This window comes from Stegostoma tigrinum, chromosome 20 (assembly GCF_030684315.1).
Source record: "Stegostoma tigrinum isolate sSteTig4 chromosome 20, sSteTig4.hap1, whole genome shotgun sequence".
NCBI classification, from domain to species: Eukaryota; Metazoa; Chordata; class Chondrichthyes; order Orectolobiformes; family Stegostomatidae; genus Stegostoma; species Stegostoma tigrinum.
The window spans coordinates 7,011,152-7,032,023 of NC_081373.1; the positions used below are offsets into that span (position 1 = coordinate 7,011,152).

At 44.3% G+C, this 20,872-nt stretch overlaps 1 protein-coding gene across 2 annotated transcripts in view; it reads right to left on the minus strand.

Moving 5' to 3' along the window:
• Positions 1–20,872, minus strand: part of slf2 (SMC5-SMC6 complex localization factor 2) — a 123,830-nt gene that overhangs the window by 82,252 nt on the left and 20,706 nt on the right. Inside the window, exon 1 of one of the 2 annotated variants that reach the window (XM_059652958.1) lies at positions 20,464–20,483. The exons of the other annotated variant lie outside the window; for it this stretch is intronic. Within the exon in view, the coding sequence (XP_059508941.1) occupies positions 20,464–20,468 (5 nt within the window). The 5' untranslated portion in view covers positions 20,469–20,483. Of the gene's footprint in view, positions 1–20,463; positions 20,484–20,872 lie in introns of those variants that run through there. 2 annotated transcript variants of the gene reach the window in all.

Sequence of the window (20,872 nt, forward strand, 5' to 3'; positions counted from 1 at the left end):
CCCCTGCAACCGCAGGAAATGCTACACTTGTCCCCACACCACCTCCCTCACCCCCATCCCCATCCCAGGCCCCAAGATGACATTCCACATTAAGCAGAGGTTCACCTGCACATCTGCCAATGTGGTGTACTGCATCCACTGTACCCGGTGCGGCTTCCTCTACATTGGGGAAACCAAGCGGAGGCTTGGGGACCGCTTTGCAGAACACCTCCGCTCAGTTCGCAACAAACAATTGCACCTCCCAGTCGCAAACCATTTCCACTCCCCCTCCCATTCTCTCGATGACATGTCCATCATGGGCCTCCTGCACTGCCACAATGATGCCACCCGATGGTTGCAGGAACAGCAACTCATTCCGCCTGGGAACCCTGCAGCCATATGGTATTAATGTGGACTTCACCAGTTTCAAAATCTCCCCTTCCCCTACTGCATCCCTAAACCAGCCTAGTTCGTCCCCTCCCCCCACTGCACCACACAACCAGCCCAGCTCTTCCCCCCCACCCACTGCATCCCAAAACCAGTCCAACCTGTCTCTGCCTCCCTAACCGGTTCTTCCTCTCACCCATCCCTTCCTCCCACCCCAAGCCGCACCCCCAGCTACCTAACCTCATCCCACCTCCTTGACCTGTCCGTCTTCCCTGGACTGACCTATCCCCTCCCTACCTCGCCACCTACACTCTATCCACCTATCTTCTTTACTCTCCATCTTCGGTCCGCCTCCCCCTCTCTCCCTATTTATTCCAGTTCCCTCTCCCCATCCCCCTCTCTGATGAAGGGTCTAGGCCCGAAACGTCAGCTTTTGTGCTCCTGAGATGCTGCTTGGCCTGCTGTGTTCATCCAGCCTCACATTTTATTATCTTGGAATTCTCCAGATTCTGCAGTTCCCATTATCTCTGAAGGATTTGTATCATATTGAAGACATTTACCTAGCAGAAGTACTGCTTGTAGAAGTGAGCCTTGAGAAACATCAGTCTACCATCCTCCAGTCTGAAAATAACCATTCACTTCAGATCATTTTCTTTTGACCTTAAGACAATTTTGTATCTGACTAAACAATGACTCTCTTTCTCAAAGAGCCTTGGTTTTGTTCACCAGCCTTTTACAAGGTATTTTGTCGAAAGATTTAAGAATCATTGAATCCCTGTAATGTGGAAACAAGCCATTCAGCCCACAAGTCCACATAGAATCTCCAAGGAACATCCCACCCGGATTCACCCTTATCATGCAACCTGGCATTTGCACCACCTCCACCCCCCGACCATGGCTAATCCATCTAGCCGACAGATACCTGGACTCCACAAGGGGAGGCGATGGCCTAGTGGTATTAATCCAGAGACCCAGATAACGTACCCAGGTTTGAATCCCATCATGGCAGATGGTGCAATTTGAATTCAATTTAATTCAATTCAACCTGAACTACAAATCTAATGATGACTACAAATCCGTTGTCAATTGTCGGAAAAACCCATCTGGTTTGCTACTGTACTTTAGGGAAGGCAACTGCCATCCTTAACCTGGTCTGGCCTACATGTGACTCCCGATCCACAGCAATGCATTTGACTCTGAACTACCCACTTGGCAACTAGGGATGGGCAATAAATGCTGCCAAGGAGCAATGCCCTCATCCCATTAATGAAAATTTTTTTAAAAAACGATGGGCAATTTAGCATGGCCAATGCAACCTAACTGCATCTTTGGACTGTGGGAGAAAACTGAAGCACCTGGAGGAAACCCACACAGACACGGGAAGAATGTGCAAACTCCACACTGAGTCACCTGAAGCTGGAATTGAACCCAGGTCCCTGGCACTGTGAGGCAGCAGTGTTAATCACGTCCAGAGAGAAAACAGTGCATTGTTTCAATCAACGTTTTCTATTATTTCATCAAAATATCTATTTAAAATGGTCAAGCATGATCTGCCTTTTATAATATGGTATGTTTCATTTCCTATTTTGGCTGTCCTTAATTAGCTCAAATCACTCAAAGTACCTGAGATAACAAGGTGTAGAGCTGGATGAACACATCAGAGGAGCAGGAAAGCTGACGTTTCGGGCCTCAACCCTGCTCGGCCTGCTGTTTTCATCCAGCTCTACACCTTGCTATCTCAGATTCTCCAGCATATGTAGTTCCTACTATCACTCGAAGTACCCGTTGACTCTTCTCTGGATCCCACTGCCATTCTAACATGTATCTAAAACCTCAACTACTATTAATATTCAACTAACTGACCTGTATTTACTGGGATTGTTCTTAAACACGTTCCTGAATAAGGGTGCCAACATTTATCACCCTCCAATCCTCTGAAACCTCTGCTGCGTCTAGGAATGATTTGAGGATTATGACCAGTCTCCCTACTATCTCCATCCCCATTTCCTTCAGCACCCTGACATGCAAGTCATCAGACTAGGTGAATTTTATTTTGTCTGGAAAGGAGAGACAGAAGAGGCCATTTGATTGAGCAGTTTCAAAATCACAGAGTTATAGAAATGTAAAACCACAGTAACAGACCTCTCAGCTCAACTCATCCATACCAGCCAGATATCCTCAATTAATCTAGTATCACTTGCCAGCATTTGGCCCTCTAAACCATTCTAAAGCATATACTTATCCAGATGTCTTTTTTAAATGTTCTAATTGTACTAGCCTCTGCCACATCCTCTGGCAGCTCATTCTGTACATAAACCAACTGTACATAGAAAAAGCTGCCCCTTAGGATCCTTTTATATCTTTCCCCTCTCACCTTAAGCCTATGCTCTCTAGTGTTGAACTTCCTCACCCCAGGAAAATGACCTTGTCTATTTACCCTATCTATGGCCCTTCATGAGTTTATAAAATTCCAAAAGGCCACCCCCAGCCTCTGACGCTGCAGGGAAAACAGCCCCAGCCCATTCAGCCTCCCCTTGTATGTCAAACCCTCCAACCCTGGCAATCTTGTAAATCTCTTCTGAACCATTTCAAGTTTCACAACATCTTTTCTATAGCAGGGAGACCAGAATTGCACACAGTTTTCCAAAAGTAGCCGAACCAAAGTCCTCTACAGCCGCAACATAACTTCTCATCTTCTATACTCGATGCACTGATCGATAAAGGCAAACACATAAAACACCTTCTTCACTATCCTGTCTATCTGTAAGCCCACTTTCAAGGAACAATGAACTTGCACTCCAAGGTCTATTTGCTCAGCAACATTCCCCAGGACACTACCAGTAATGTAAAAGTCCTGCACTGATTTGCCTTTCCAAAATACAGCACTTCACAGTTATCTAAATTAAACTCCATCTCCCACTCTTTGGTCCACTGGCCCATCTGATCAAGATCCCGTTATATTCTGAGGTAACCTTCTTTGCTGTCCACTACACCTCCAATTTTGGTGACATTTGCAAATGTACTAACCATACGTCATATGTTCACATCCAAATCATTTATATAAAAGATGAAAAGCAGTGAACCCTGCACCAAGCCTCGTGACACACTGCTGGTCATTGGCCTCCAGTCTGAAGAGTAACTCTCCACCACCATCCTCTGTCGTCAACCTTTGAGCAAGTTCTGCATCCAAATAGCTAGTTCTCCCTCTATTCCACATGATCTAACCTGCTAACCAGTCTACATGAGGAACCTTGTCAAATGCCTTACTGAAGTCCATGCAGATCACATTCACCACACTGCCCTCATCAATCCTCTTTGTTACTTCTTCAGTTAGTGAGCCATGGTTTCCCATGCACAAAGCCATGTTGACTATCCCTAATCAGCGCATGCCTTTCCCAATACATGTAAATCCTGTGCCTCAGGATTCCCTCCAACGACTTGCCCACCACCAATGTCAGGCTCATCAACCTCAATTCTTGGCTTTTCCTTACCACCTTTCTTAAGTAGCCGAACCATGTTAGCCCACCTTCAGTCTTGTGGCACCTCACGGTGACTAGCGATGATACAAATACCTCAGCAAAGGGGCCCAGCAATCACTTTCCTAGCTTCCCGTGTGTTTTAAGTAATCCAGCACCACCTCCAGTGGAGTTTGAACATTTTCCAAGATGTCGCTATTAATTTTCGAATGTTCTATATCTTTGACATCCTTCTCAACAGCAAACAATGATGCAAAATGCCTGTTTCATATCTCCCCATCTCCTGTAGCTCCACACATGGGAGGCCTTGCTGATGTTTAAGAGGTCCTATTCTCTTCGTAGTTACCCTTTTGAATTCTACTTAACCCCATTTGCCAAAGCTATCTCCTGATTCCTTTTGCCCTCCTATTTTCCCTCTTAAGTATATTCCTATTACCTTTATACTCTTAAGATTCACTGAATCCCTGCCGTCTGTAGCTGACATTGGCTTCCTTGTTATACTTGCCCAAAACCTCAATTTCTCTAGTCACTTACACTCTAGTCACTCCCCACACTTACCAGCCTTGCCCTTCATCTGAACAGGAACATACTGTCTCTGGACTCACATTCTCTCATTTTTGAAGGCTTTCCATTTTCCAGCCATTTCTTTACCTGCAAACATCCAACCCCAATCAACTTTTGAAAGTTGATATACTGATTTATAATGTATAAATTTCTGCTGTTTGTGTTTACATTAAACATAAACTACCGCAGAAATGTAAGCAGCTGTTACTTCCTGAGTACCCTGGCATGAAAAGCTTTGATTAATTTTCTTTCCCCAACCAAATCAGTTGGTGAAGTCTCTGGCATCCTGCTGCACAAGGAAACTTTCTGAAACTATCACAAGTGACTTTTTTTTGACGGTTAAGCTTAGTAATAAAAAACGATGTTGCCTCTGGCCCCTCTCATTATGACGTCAGTGCAACGTATGATTTTGATCGTGCCATCAGCTTGGTAACCTGTGATGTCACACTGGGCTCACATTTGAACAATACTGGAAGATTACATTAAGTCTGTTAGATCAGTACTATTAAAGCCCACACCACATGTAAAATATTGCGCACAAATTCCAATATGTAATCCATACACAGTTGGTAAAAATATAATTCGTCTTTTTCTTAACAAAGTTGAATTGAGAACTATCATTTAACCTTAAGATTTATAAATTGCTTAAATTAACTCACAATTGAATAAGAACATAAGAACAAGGGGCAAGAGTAGGTAATTCAGCTCCTCAAGTCTGCTCCACCCTTTGATACAATCATGGCTCGTCTCATCTCAGCCTCAATTAAAAATCTGTTTATCTCCTCCTCAAATTTACACATAACCTGGTCCAAATCCCAATCAAAAATAAAATGCTATCTTAAATGCCTGGTTTATTAGTTAAGCAGATCTTGATGGACATGGGGCTCCCACAGTTGTTCCCACAGACAGCTAGCTAACACACAGCCAGCCAAATGGTCTCCTTCTGTGCTGTAACTATTCTGTGATTATTAGTGAACAACTAAGGGTATTGATACTGCCACATGGACTCTATTCGTTACGACAATTACTTGGACATTTGTCAAAACTGGGAGTTGGAACTGTATAAGAGATAATGGGAACTGCAGATGCTGGAGATTCCAAGATAATAAAATGTGAGGCTGGATGAACACAGCAGGCCAAGCAGCATCTCAGGAGCACAAAAGCTGACGTTTCGGGCCTAGACCCTTCATCAGAGCTATTTTGCTGGGGGTGCGGCTTGGGGTGGGAGGAAGGGATGGGTGAGAGGAAGAACCGGTTAGGGAGGCAGAGACAGGTTGGACTGGTTTTGGGATGCAGTGGGTGGGGGGGGGGAAAGAGCTGGGCTGGTTGTGTGGTGCAGTGGGGGGAGGGGATAAACTGGGCTGGTTTAGGGATGCAGTCGGGGAAGGGGAGATTTTGAAACTGGTGAAGTCCACATTGATACCATATGGCTGCAGGGTTCCCAGGCGGAATATGAGTTGCTGTTCCTGCAACCTTCAGGTGGCATCATTGTGGCAGTGCAGGAGGCCCATGATGGACATGTCATCAAGAGAATGGGAGGGGGAGTGGAAATGGTTTGCGACTGGGAGGTGCAGTTGTTTGTTGCGAACTAAGCGGAGGTGTTCTGCAAAGCGGTCCCCAAGCCTCCGCTTGGTTTCCCCAATGTAGAGGAAGCCGCACCGGGTACAGTGGATGCAGTATACCACATTGGCAGATGTGCAGGTGAACCTCTGCTTAATGTGGAATGTCATCTTGGGGCCTGGGATGGGGGTGAGGGAGGTGGTGTGGGGACAAGTGTAGCATTTCCTGCGGTTGCAGGGCAAGGTGCCGGGTGTGGTGGGGTTGGAGGGCAGTGTGGAGCGAACAAGGGAGTCACGGAGAGAGTGGTCTCTCCGGAAAGCAGACAGGGGAGGGGATGGAAAAATGTCTTGGGTGGTGGGGTCGGATTGTAAATGGCGGAAGTGTCGGAGGATAATGCATTGTATCCGGAGGTTGGTAGGGTGGTGTGTGAGAACGAGGGGGATCCTCTTGGGGCGGTTGTGGCGGGGGCGGGGTGTGAGGGATGTGTCGCGGGAAATGCGGGAGACGCGGTCAGGGGCGTTCTCGATCACCGTGGGGGGAAAGTTGCGGTCCTTAAAGAACTTGGACATCTGGGATGTGCGGGAGTGGAATGTCTTATCGTGGGAGCAGATGCGGCGGAGGAATTGGGAATAGGGGATGGAATTTTTGCAGGAGGGTGGGTGGGAGGAGGTGTATTCTAGGTAGCTGTGGGAGTCGGTGGGCTTGAAATGGACATCAGTTACAAGCTGGTTGCCTGAGATGGAGACTGAGAGGTCCAGGAAGGTGAGGGATGTGCTGGAGATGGCCCAGGTGAACAGAAGGTTGGGGTGGAAGGTGTTGGTGAAGTGGATGAACTGTTCGAGCTCCTCTGGGGAGCAAGAGGCGGCGCCGATACAGTCATCAATGTACCGGAGGAAGAGGTGGGGTTTGGGGCCTGTGTAGGTGCGGAAGAGGGACTGTTCCACGTACCCTACAAAGAGGCAGGCATAGCTGGGGCCCATGCGTGTGCCCATGGCCACCCCCTTAGTCTGTAGGAAGTGGGAGGAGTCAAAAGAGAAGTTGTTGAGTGTGAGGGCGAGTTCAGCTAGGCGGATGAGAGTGTCGGTGGAGGGGGCCTGGTCGGGCCTGCGGGACAGGAAGATTAGTTGGAACTGTATATTTGGCTGAAAAGATTAATTAGGTTTCAAGATAACAAAGTGTGGGGCTGGATGAACACAGCAGGCCAAGCAGCATCTTAGGAGCACAAAAGCTGACGTTTCGGGCCGACACCCTTCAACAGAAAAGCGGGGTGGACAGAGGATCCTGAAATAAATAGGGAGAGAGGGGGAGGTGGACTGAAGATGGATAGAGGAGAAGATAGGTGGAGAGAAGAGTACAGGTGGGGAGGGAGGGGATAGGTCAGTCCGGGGAGGATGGACAGGTCAAGGGGGCGAGATGAGGTTAGTAGGTAGGAAATGGAGGTGCGGCTTGAGGTGGGAGGAGGGTATAGGTGAGAGGAAGAAAAGGTTAGGCAGGCGGGGACGAGCTGGGCTGGTTTTGGGATGCAGTGGGGGGGTGGGGGGGGGGGGGGGGGGGGATTTTGAAGCTGGTGAAATCCACATGGGAACCCTGCAGCCTAATGATATCAATGTGGATTTCACCAGCTTCAAAATCTCCCCTCCCCCCCCCACTGCATCCCAAAACCAGCCCAGCTCATCCCAGCCTGCCTAACCTGTTCTTCCTCTCACCTATACCCTCCTCCCACCTCAAGCCGCACCTCCATTTCCTACCTACTAACCTCATCCTGCTCCCTTGACCTGTCCGTCTTCCCCGGACTGACCTATCCCCTCCCTCCGTTCCTCCCCACCTGTACTCTTCTCTCCACCTATCTTCTCCTCTGTCCATCTTCAGTCCACCTCCCCCCCACCTCCCTATTTATTTCAGAATCCTCTCCCCATATCCCCCTTTTCTGATGAAGGGTCTAGGCCCGAAACATCAGCGTTTAAACTCCTGAGATGCTGTTTGGCCTGCTGTGTTCATCCAGCCCCACACTTTGTTATCTTGGATTCTCCAGGATCTGCAGTTCTCCTTGTCTCTAATTAGGTTTCACACGACTTCATGATTAAAAGCAGTAATAAATAAGATAAACATCTTTACTACTGGCAATAACATAGCAATTTAAGATACTTACCAAAACACAGCATTAGTTCAAACAATAAAGGAAAATACTGAAAATGCTCGAAATCTAAAAAAGTTAGAAATGCACAGCATTTGTGAATCTCAAGTCAATTAACATTTTAGACCAAAAGACCTTATGCAAGTGCATTACCAGTCTGCTGGTCTGTTTTTACTTACTAAATTTCAATTAAAATCATCTACTGCAGTATGATAAACAGCATTCCAATGTGAAGGAATGCTTCCTGTTAGGAAATGTCCTCAGGCTGGAATGCCTGAAGTGACCACATTTTTCCAGAAGGCCAAAACGGAATCTTATTCCCTTGACCATAGCAGAACCTCTAATATACAGAGTCATAGAGTTGTACAGCACAGAAACAACCCTTCAGTCCAACTCATCCATGCCAATCAGATATCCCAAATCAATCCCCAGCTTATTCAACCTCTCCCTGTAGCTCAAGTCCTCCAATCGAGCTACATCCTTGTAAATCTCTTCAATCCTTTTACCTTTCACAACATCTTTCCTCTATCTTCCTGCAGAGCCCTTCACCTTAATCAAAAAAGCAGCTCTCACTGATTGACAGTGCAGTTCATCAGGTAAAAAACAATGCACAATACTCTTAAAAAAAACGAGAGTAACTTACAAAATGAATAAACAGAGATAGGTCAATAAAATGAGTGACTGGGGCTCAACTGCAGCAAGCTGCGCTAAGACCCTGTGAACAAGACCAATGCTCAATGTCCCAGAGGACGGACTTACAACTTGTAAAATGGAAATGGACCCTCAACACAGCTCATCCAGTCATTTTATATTTTAAGTCAATATATCAAAAACATTCTGTTGCTTTGATGTCAGATATAGAGGCACAAGGGGAAAGCTTTATTATAATCAAGTTATACCAATCCTCAAACAAACAATAATATACAAGTCCAGGAGCCATTAGATCGGTTGAATGGACCCTTTCAGCATTAATATCCTACAGCTCTACGTTATATTCACGTGCCACTTGAAGTGCGAATCTCAGATGACTCATCAACTTTCCTTCATCTGCCAAACTTGGAAGTTGACAAAGGCTGCCTAAAGTACTTACCCTGGAAGTATCATACTCTTTCTAGGTCCAAACCTTAAAATTTAGTCCTGCATAGCATCTTATTTGTGCCTCAACTAGTAGAAAGAATCTGCTTCTAAGCTCACAATTTTAAACACAATATCCTCAATACTTTAAACAAAAAAATCAGATAATCTGTTTAGTAAGGTTGATTGAGGGATAAATGACTGTGATTACACTCTTCTTGTAAACAATGTTTTGAGGGTTTTTAACACAAACCTGAAGGAAGAAAGAGCTTTGGTTTAATAAACAATGGCATTCTTGACCCTGTACTTATCTCCAAGTACAACACTGGAGTGTCAATGATAATGGGAACTGCAGATGCTGGAGAATCCAAGATAATAAAATGTGAGGCTGGATGAACACAGCAGGCCCAGCAGCATCTCAGGAGCACAAAAGCTGACGTTTCGGGCCTAGACCCTTCATCAGAGAGGGGGATGGGGGGAGGGAACTGGAATAAATAGGGAGAGAGGGGGAGGCGGACCGAAGATGGAGAGTAAAGAAGATAGGTGGAGAGGGTGTAGGTGGGGAGGTAGGGAGGGGATAGGTCAGTCCAGGGAAGACGGACAGGTCAAGGAGGTGGGATGAGGTTAGTAGGTAGCTGGGGGTGCGGCTTGGTGTGGGAGGAAGGGATGGGTGAGAGGAAGAACCGGTTAGGGAGGCAGAGACAGGTTGGACTGGTTTTGGGATGCAGTGGGTGGGGGGGGGAAGAGCTGGGCTGGTTGTGTGGTGCAGTGGGGGGAGGGGATGCACTGGGCTGGTTGAGGGATGCAGTAGGGGAAGGGGAGATTTTGAAACTGGTGAAGTCCACATTGATACCATATGGCTGCAGGGTTCCCAGGCGGAATATGAGTTGCTGTTCCTGCAACCTTCGGGTGGCATCATTGTGGCAGTGCAGGAGGCCCATGATGGACATGTCATCAAGAGAATGGGAGGGGGAGTGGAAATGGTTTGCGACTGGGAGGTGCAGTTGTTTGTTGCGAACTGAGCGGAGGTGTTCTGCAAAGCGGTCCCCAAGCCTCCGCTTGGTTTCCCCAATGTAGAGGAAGCCGCACCGGGTACAGTGGATGCAGTATACCACATTGGCAGATGTGCAGGTGAACCTCTGCTTAATGTGGAATGTCATCTTGGGGCCTGGGATGGGGGTGAGGGAGGAGGTGTGGGGACAAGTGTAGCATGATGCTCTTGATGCGCAAACCATTTCCACTCCCCCTCCCATTCTCTTGATGACATGTCCATCATGGGCCTCCTGCACTGCCACAATGATGCCACCCGAAGGTTGCAGGAACAGCAACTCATATTCCGCCTGGGAACCCTGCAGCCATATGGTATCAATGTGGACTTCACCAGTTTCAAAATCTCCCCTTCCCCTACTGCATCCCTAAACCAGCCCAGTGCATCCCCTCCCCCCACTGCACCACACAACCAGCCCAGCTCTTCCCCCCCACCCACTGCATCCCAAAACCAGTCCAACCTGTCTCTGCCTCCCTAAACGGTTCTTCCTCTCACCCATCCCTTCCTCCCACCCCAAGCCGCACCCCCAGCTACCTACTAACCTCATCCCACCTCCTTGACCTGTCCGTCTTCCCTGGACTGACCTATCCCCTCCCTACCTCCCCACCTACACCCTCTCCACCTATCTTCTTTACTCTCCATCTTCGGTCCGCCTCCCCCTCTCTCCCTATTTATTCCAGTTCCCTCCCCCCATCCCCCTCTCTGATGAAGGGTCTAGGCCCGAAACGTCAGCTTTTGTGCTCCTGAGATGCTGCTTGGCCTGCTGTGTTCATCCAGCCTCACATTTTATTATCTTGGAATCTCCAGCATCTGCAGTTCCCATTATCTCTGGGTTCAGTTTTCTGTTTGGAAAATAAATTGAACTGACCATTCTAAATAAATTACTGAATTCGAATGAAACATCTGCTAAGTAATCAGAAATAAATATTTCACCCTTTGTTAAACTTGACAGTCTGTGAAAATAATTAATATAAAGCTAGCTCCTAATAGGCTTCTCATGTCTAGCATTTGGGGACAGACACATCCAACACCTAGGATGCCAAATCAAAGCCCATCACAACAAATGGCCTAGCCACACAGTCATCTATGCAAGAGACAGAAAGATGGAGACAAAGGTAGAAATAAAATCGGTGAAAGACAGGCTTCTCTAACACATAATTGATAGATAACACATTACTGCAAATAATATCAAGAGGAGATTTTTCTTAAAAAAAAGTGTGGAAGATGCTAGGAGCCAAAGCAAAAGACCTAAACGGCCACAAACGCTGAGGTTAGACAGGGCATGTGGAAAACCAGCCATCAGGTCTTCAATCTCTTCTCGGGTGGAAAAAGATATCCTGCATCAGGCAAATACTCTGCCTTGTCACCTTCCCATCCATCCATCCTCCTTTAATTTTTACTTCCTTTTTGTTTGGTCTCTCACTTCCACTTTTTCTTGCTCAATATCCTTTTTTACTCTCTGCACATCTAGGTTATTTTCCAATCCTGACAAATATTGGCTGATTTTGCCCATTGCTAGTAGTTGGATGGTTGGGATACTCCAGCGACTTCTATTTTGACCTTTGAGAACAGATTAAACAAACAGCTCTTTGCAAAACATGGGGAAGGAAAAATGTATTTCGATGTCCTAACAGCAGTTCAACAACATCAAGTGCAATATCCTTATGTGGTCGTACGGTGCAAACTACTTGCAAAACGAGCTCATTGTGCAACCGTTTGAGAAAACAGCACACACAAAACACGTTAATTGTAATCCAGGTTCTTTCCTCCTTTATAATGCAGTTAATGGATAGCAGCTTTCTAGTACATTAGTACTAGGCTTGCAATGTTGAAAACTATTGACACAACATAATATGCAGTGTTGTGTATATATTTATCATCACTATTTGCAATCAGAATTTCAATACTTCAATTTTATATATTGCTCTCAAGTCACAACACAAATTAGAAATTATAACATGAACTGCACTATACTGAGTTTTACACAATTCATGTGAACACATGAAAATATGCCTCTCCGCAAAAATACTCTAGTATCTAATGAATGGCACAATTGCGGATAAATGGCATTTGATTGTAGCAAGACAAAAACATAGATTTGAAGTAAAATATTTCTGTAACGCTCAAACATCTTCATCTCACCATTACTTCCTGCAGTTTTGTTGGAGATACATTTTGTCACAGCGACAATTGCAAATGAAAATTGTAACAAAGCAGCAGTGGTAGAAAGTTATTCAACTCCAAACACAAAATCTTTCAACAGTTGAAATACACTTTAAATTCTAGAGAACAAAACCAGTAGCCAGGAAAAGATACAACACTTCACATTTAAATCTTTGAAGTTTTAGTATACAACTTAAGTATTCTGTATTGAAGCTAGAGAGATAGAGACTGACCAGTATCCATGGAACTGTGCTCCAGTTTTGAAACAATACAAAAAAAGAGAAAATAAAAAGTGATTTTCATTTTTAAGTATTTCCTCGTTTTAAAATGTCACCAGTGATACTACAATCAGCCTGCTACAACTAACATTTTAATCACAGGTTAGAAGCTCTAACCTACTCCACCCCTGTAATTTGACTAGATCACAAACAGCCAATTGAATACTGACAAGCACAACAAAGCTAACTATTGCATCAGTGACTGCAGTGGATGTACAGCGACAACTATAATTTTACATGCAAGCAGTTAAGAACAATCATTGTGTCAGAATTGGCCAAGTCTCTGGTGCTTGTCTTGCATCAGGCATACAGGAATTCTCCAGCATCTGGAGTTCCCATTATCTCTGATACTATTTTAACCTCACTGCGAAGCCTCTTCCAGGGATGCCTAACCTGAAGAAGTTACCCTCCTCCCTCCGGAGCAACCTCAGGGAATCTCTCTTTACTCTCCATCTTCGGTCCGCCTCCCCCTCTCTCCCTATTTATTCCAGCTCCCTCTCCCCATCCCCCTCTCTGATGAAGGGTCTAGGCCCGAAACGTCAGCTTTTGTACTCCTGAGATGCTGCTTGGCCTGCTGTGTTCATCCAGCCTCACATTTTATCTTGGAATTCTCCAGCATCTGCAGTTCCCATTATCTCTGATACAAGCTATGTGAAGCCATTAGAGTGTACCAGAGGTATAAGCATATGTAGCTGGATTTTTTTCGTTGAGGAGGGGTTACAAACAGACTACAGATTCTTTAATAAATTCAGCATTTTTAACTCTAGGTAGTTGACCTGCAACCACCTACACCATCGTATTTTCCTTTCTGTAAAAAATAGTCGAAAACCCTGAAAAGACCGTTCCAAAGCAGGAAAGAAGTTATATGTCACGATCTATGGCACGTTGGCTTTTATTAAAATACATTTAGCAAGTTCAGTAGGTGAAACCGCCAGGACTGGTTGCGAAGTCGAAGAGTGTTTCTGGGCTTACCATACACTGTGTGAAGACAATAGAGGAGAGAAAAAAAAAGCGTTTAAAATAAACTTCAATGCTCAAACATCACGTTCCACTCCAAATTCCTACCCAACAACAAACTTCGATGCCTCTGCAGAGATAGCATTGACTTTGATCGCAACACACACCAGTACTCAAATCTGGCTTTGTGGGATCAGAACCCCCTTCATTTGGGATTTAGAAAATATGGAAAAAAAAACTCAAAACCCATGGACAAAGCCTTACAAAATAATACCCAAACCTCAGCACAAATACAGTGGTTACATTCAACAGTAGCCAGAATGAGGGATTCAACATTACCTGACTGTTATCATGAAACAATGATGCAAGGTAATGCCACTACCTGATGCAATCTAGAGGTTGATCACCGAACGCAACAAAGTCAGAAATCACACAACACCAGGTTATAGTCCAACAGGTTTATTTGGAAACACAAGCTTTCGGAGCTTCAGTCCTTTTTCAGGTGTTCATGAGAAGGGTAGTTTCAGACACAGAATTTATAAGTAAAAGATCAAAGGTTCACACCAGCGATGAGGATGGACTAAACAAACCTAAGATGCTCTTAATCAGTTTGAAGGTTTTAATTAATTAATATATGTAAGTAAATTCCAGAATTCCTTTCAAGTCATGGTCTTCAGAGAACTAAAGGTTGTATCATTATAAAGAAGAGGGGACATTTTCAGTCAGACGATGCAAGCAAGGTACAAAACCTTGTCTAAAATTGGTTTGTGTTTTAGTTTGGAGTTAGAGAGTTTTTACATCTAAGCTAGAAATTTATTATAAAACACCATATTGACTGACCGTCTATCAATTGTGTGCTTTTTAAACAAAATAAAATTTATCTGCAAATATAGATTCACACGTGTGTGTGTGTGTGTGTGTGTGTGTGCGCGCATGCGAGAAAGACAGAAAGTGAGCAAGTGCACGAGTGTAAAAGAGAAGGAGCAAGCGCATGGTGGGGTCACCTGTAGAGTGACACAAACCCAAGATCCCCGTTGAGGCTGCCCTCATGGGTATTGAATGTGGCTATCAGCCTCTGCTCGACGACTGTGTGTTGTTGTGTATCGTGACGTCCACCTTAGAGGACGTTTACCCGAAGATCCAAGGCTGAACGTCCTTGACCGCTGAAGGAAGGGAGCATTCCTGTTTGGCAGCAATTGTTGCGCGGTGTCCATTCATCTGTTGCCATAAAGTCTGCATGGTTTCACCAATGACCAATGCCTCGGGGCATCCCTGCCTGCAGCGTATGAGATAGACAACGTTGGCCAAGTCACACGAGTATCAGCTGTATGCGTGGTGGGTGGTGTTCCCACGTATAATGGTAGTGTCCATGTCAAAGATCTGACAGGTCTTGCAGAGGTTACCATGGCAGGGTCGTATAGTGTTGCAGTTGATGTTGTCCTGAAGGTTGGGAACAATGGTCTGTTTGAGGTTTGGCGGTTGCTTGAAGGCGAGAAATGGAGGTGTGGGGGAAGATCTTGATGAGGTGCTCATCATCTTCAGTAATGTGTTGAAGGCTGCGAAGAACATGGCATAGTTTCACTGCTCCAGAGAAGTACTTGATGACAAAGGAGCCTACTGATTGTATCCCATGTCTGTGCTGAGGATATTAATACTGATTATTGAATACTGAATACAATAGTATTCGAATCAGGTCATTGTCACTATGGAGTTCCCATTTAGAGGAGGAAATGGATATTTCAAACCTTTATCCATTTAAGGGCCAGGTGCTATGCTTTGTCATCCCCAAACTGCTGAGTGTTGTTTACAACCACTGTGAATTGATCACAGTGCTTGGACTGGTTTTTCCATGGAATTGTATTTCCACTTTCACTTAGCTGGACTGCGTGAAAGGCAATGACAAGGATTAGCTCTCAGACATACCGAGAAACAGCAAAAAGGTTCGAAAGGGTTGATATGAATCACAATAAAAGGGGACTCGACTGCAGTCAGAAAGTGGCTCAAGGCCATTCAGCCTGACCTGGGCATACAATCAAACAGATTAGCTGTGCCGGGGACCCTAAGTATTCCAGCCAATTGTACTGATTCTGTGAGACCTTGACGTCTCACGCTGTTAACTTCGAACTATTTCTACAGCAAAATTCAGCCCATTATTTCTTTCCCACTGCCTGACAAACATCACAGCAACTGGAGTGAATATTCCAGTCCCACCGGTCACTCAAAAGGCACAAGGCCATGGTAAAGTACAATTCCATTACCATCAGTACTTCGACCCAAATACACATTTATCATAGTTGGCATTTAGTAAATTAAAAGTGGTGTACAAAATCTTCCCTGGGCACTTCACAGGAGCTTCAGGGAAAAAAAACTAATACTGATCAACAAGATACATCAAAGCAGACAACAGCTTGATTAAACAGATAGGCTTTAAAGCACTCCTAAAAAAGTGAAAAGATAGAGGCAGAGAAGTTATCACACCTTTTCTGGTAAGTTTCGCATTTCCTGCAGGAAGTAACTGTCTTTTTTAAATGTAACCCATTTTCCTAATCAACCTGTTTAGAGATGTTATGACGAACCAATGGCACATATGGGACTCAAATCCCAGTACTCTCGGTTCAGGGGTGTGGACACTACTTCTGTGCCACCAGGGGGCCCTTGTAGTTGTCATTATTGATCCATTTATCAGATTTGGACAACTCTGCCTTTGCAAGAATTAACTTTTCCCCTATTTTGCCGAGATCGCAGAGGTCATTATTACTGTGCCAACTGAGAACTTCATACAGAGCTGGGAATCAAAGTAAAACATTTCTATCCCTATATAACTGTACTACATGATGCAAGCTTATGAGGCATTGGTGCATCTTTTGACGTTTTTATCATAAAAGAATTACATTCTTCAAGAATGATTAGCAGCACAGAATTGTAAAATGATTAGAACATAAAACAGTACAGCACAGGAAGAGGCTGTTCAGCCTACAATGTCTGTGCTGACCACAAGGCCATTCTATATTAATTCCATCTGCTTATACATGGTCCACATCCTCTATTCGCTGACCTGTTGTTGTCTGTCTAAATGCCTCTTGAAGGTTACTATTATATCTGCTTCTACCACCTCTCTGCCAGCACATTCCAGGCATCTACTGGCCTCTCGCTAAAGAATTTGCCTCACACATCTCTTTTAAACTTTCCCTCTCCCACCTTAAACCAAGACACTCCAAGTATTTGACATTTCTACCCTGGGAAAAGATTCTGGCTATCCACCCTATCCATGCCTCTCTTTTATATACAGTACTTTTATCAGGTCAACCCTCAGCCTCCAAAGCTGCAAGTTTGTCCAACCTCTCCTCCAGTCAACATCCTGGTAAAGGGGTAGTAGGAACTACAATTGCTGGAGATTCTGGAGAATCTCAAGGTGAACAAGGTGAAGAGCTGGATGAACACTGCGGGCCAAGCAGCAGAGGAGCAGGAAGGCTGATGTTTTGAGCCTAGACCTTTCTGAAGAAGGGTCTGCTTGGCCTGCTGTGTTCATCCAGCTCTTCACCTTGTTATCTAACATCCTGGTAAAACCTCTTTTGCACTGTCTCCAACACCTTCACATCTTTCCTATAGAGTGTCAACCAGAACTGCATATAATATTTCAAAAGTTGACTGACAAAACTTTCATACGACATAAAATGTAACTACTTGAAAAGAGACTAAAACTGATGAGTCCACATAAGGCTTACAATCAATGATGTTAAGATATTCCAAAACAATGCACACAGTGTTTGGATGATATGGCAATCCCCAATTACTGTATCAAAGTAGGTGATGACAATCTGAAACATCAGAAGGCAATAATTTTCCCTCTCCCATGATTTATAATGCCCTCAGCCAAATCTCCTGCATTTCCTGCACTTCTGGCCCCTCCCACCCAACAAGGATAGAGACCCCTGGTCCTCACAAACCAACCCACTAACTTCCAAATCCAACACATCATTTTCTGCCATTTTTGCCACCTGCAATCAGACCCTACCATCAAAAAGATATTTTCTTCCCCACTGCTTTTCGCAGGGACCACCCACTCCATGACTCCCTCATCAGCTCCAATCTGCCCACCAACCTTTCCATCACACCAGGTACCTTTCCCTGCGACCTCAGGAAGTGCTACACCTTCCCCAACACCTCTCCTGTGGCCAAGGCCCCAAACTATCATTGCAAATGATATCATGGCAGGGATTCACCTGTATGTCTTCTAACCTGGTCCACTGCATCTGTTGGTCTCCTCTATAATCAGAGAGACCAAGCGCGCGCACACTAACTGATTCGCAAAGCATCTATGTTCTGTACACGCCAATCACCACCACCTTCCAGCTGTCAGGCATTTCAACTCTCTCCACCCCCACCCCCCCTCCCTTGGCAACATGCCCATTCTGGGCCTCCTTCACTTTGAAAATGAGGTCACGCGTAAGCTGGAGGAACACCACCTTATATTCCACCTCAGGAACTTACAGACCAATGGTTTCAACATACAGTTCACCAGCTTCAAAATCTATGCACCCCCTGCCTCACCTATGTCCAGTCCTCCTCCTGATCCCCAACTCCTTGACTTGACACAAACTGTCCATCTATCTTCTCACCCCTATCCAATCTCTAAAACCGGTACCTGCATCCAGCTATCACCATCCCACCTACCTTCCCCCAGCCCCAGTACCTTCCCTCAACTTATTTCTGAGCTCCCTTCCCCATCCCCAGCGAAGAGTCCAGATCTAAAACATCAACTTTCCGGCTCCAACTCCATATTTTATCAACAACTGAAGGCTGCCCCAGCTGACAACTTCCCCAAGGGAAAGGCAACATACTTGGCAATGATCTGCACATATCACGAGTCATATTTACCTGTGAAACTACCAAGGGATTTTCAGGGTATTTCTTAAAGTAAAGGCTAAAAGAAAACTATGTTGGTCTGATGATTGAACCTCTCAGCACTGCCACTCCTTACACTGATAAATTAAATAAATTGATTTAGTAAACTGGTCTTTTCACTCCACATTCAAAATTACACCTCAACACATTGCACCAATCAAATCTCTCAGGCTATCAACCACATGCACTTATCAATAACAACAATGAAGAAAAATTCCCCATTACACTAATCAGAAGCTTATCAAGACAAACGTACAGACTCCCTAAGCTGCCTACAGGGCACTCTGGTTAACACTATCTCACCAAAGCTAAGTGCTGAATGAACAGCACAGCAGGCCAGGCAACAGCGATGCAGCAAAGTTGAGGAAGGGTCCTGTCCCGAAATGACAAATTTTCTTCTCCTCTGATGCTGCCTGGCCTATTGTGCTCCTCCAGCTCCATGCGATGTTATCTCTGACTCCAGCATCAGCAGTTCCTACCATCTCTAAATGCTGAATGAAGCTGTAGACAGGCTCAGGACTTCCAAGTGCCTCCTCTTCTCTGGATTTCTACTACATCTTGTTTTATCCCTAACATCAGTAGCATAAAAAAGCTCCTCGTCGCATATTTACACCATCCTCTTAGAATAATCAGGCTTTGAAAATCTAAGCTAGTGTCACCAAATCTTAATTATCTCCTTTTAAAGAGATAAAACGCTCATCACATTTCGGATTTTTCTTTTTCATCATTTCCAAATCCAGAAAGGCCATCAACAATTTTTGGAATAATTCACAAAACTGGTGGACAAAAATAGCCAAGCACTAAAATTGTCCAAGCACTTCCAGCTGACTTCCTCCTTGCTGCGATCTTCTCCAGCAATGTTGCTCACTCTTCTGCCTTCCGATAAAAAAAGTACTTTAGTAGGCAAGTATTTTGGAGTATCTTGTGGTGAAAAATACTGCTTTTTAAATTTATCCTTTGCTGAAAAAATAAACCATCGTATCACAGCCAGCACTGACCAATTTATTTTATAGACGTGCAGTTCATTTTGGAGTATTTTAAATATTAAACCTTTATTTTAGTTTTACAGAACTATTAACTTTAACACATACTGTATTTATAGATTACCAGGACTGATTCTGAACAATGCATTTTACACTTCCAATTTGGGCAATGTGGAAAAGACTGGGAAAAACAAATGCCTCCCAACAACTAAAATGTTCTTCTCATTATCTAAACCCAGTTAACAAAACAGAAAAATGAACAAGCAGTTTATCTCTGAAATTGAGAAACTGGAGGAAGCAACTGCTAGCTGGATAGACTTCGGTAATGAGAACTGAATAGGCAAACAACACCATATAAAATAGCCATGATATCCAGACAGGGATTGCAAGCAGTTCTTTGTTTTAAACCAATAAAAATCATTTTTAAAATGTGTGATTAATTAATATCTGCAAAAATGCGCAATGAAAATGTAATACTGTTTGCCAATCCAACCCAAATTTTCAAGGTTGATGGTGCAATAATCATCCCAGAAATAAAGCTCTTTCAGAAACATCTGACAGACATGCACCACAATCGTTTCTTCCTTAAAACAAAATAGTTGGTGTCTACTTTGGAAATGTAGAAACTTGGAGCTTTGGCTTTCCACATTCCATATCATTAATTCAGAGACTACAACACAAAAATGAAAAGCCGAATAGACAAGGCACTCTCGGGCATGAATAGAGCTTCCTTCTGTTGTGAGGAATTAACAGATCAACTTCCCTTAAACTTGGACTTATCCACTGATTTTCCAATTTCTACAGAATGACAGATGCATATCCATGTGGGTGGAATGTGGGAAAGAAAAGTCAATTCATCTGAATGTGCATAAAGCATGCTCTTTCTCAAATTACAAGACTTGTCCTTACTCATGCATTACGAAATATCTGCAACAAATAAAGAGCTACAACTCACCACATACGCCCACCCAACTCTCCAGTCAGTTTTCATTTAAATTGTCAAAATCAAGGCATGGATTTGAGATGAGCAGATAATTTTTTTTCAAAATTGATTTGCCAGGAAAATGGATGCACAATACTGTTTTCATGCTGATTCATGTTTCAAAGAATTCATCAAAATATGCACAATAAATCATGTAAAAAGCCAAACCAGTGATATGGGCACCAACAGAAGATGAAGAGGATGACTGCAACTTTACAAAAACCAAGAAAACATTCATTTCTCACACTAGCAGCTGCTGGTGAGATAATGAATGGTGCATCATCAACACAATGTGAAATATTCTACATGGCAGGAAGTTTAAGACATGACTGATGTCAGAACCCTTGGGGACAAAGGAAGCTTGAAAGGCAGAAGCAAACTT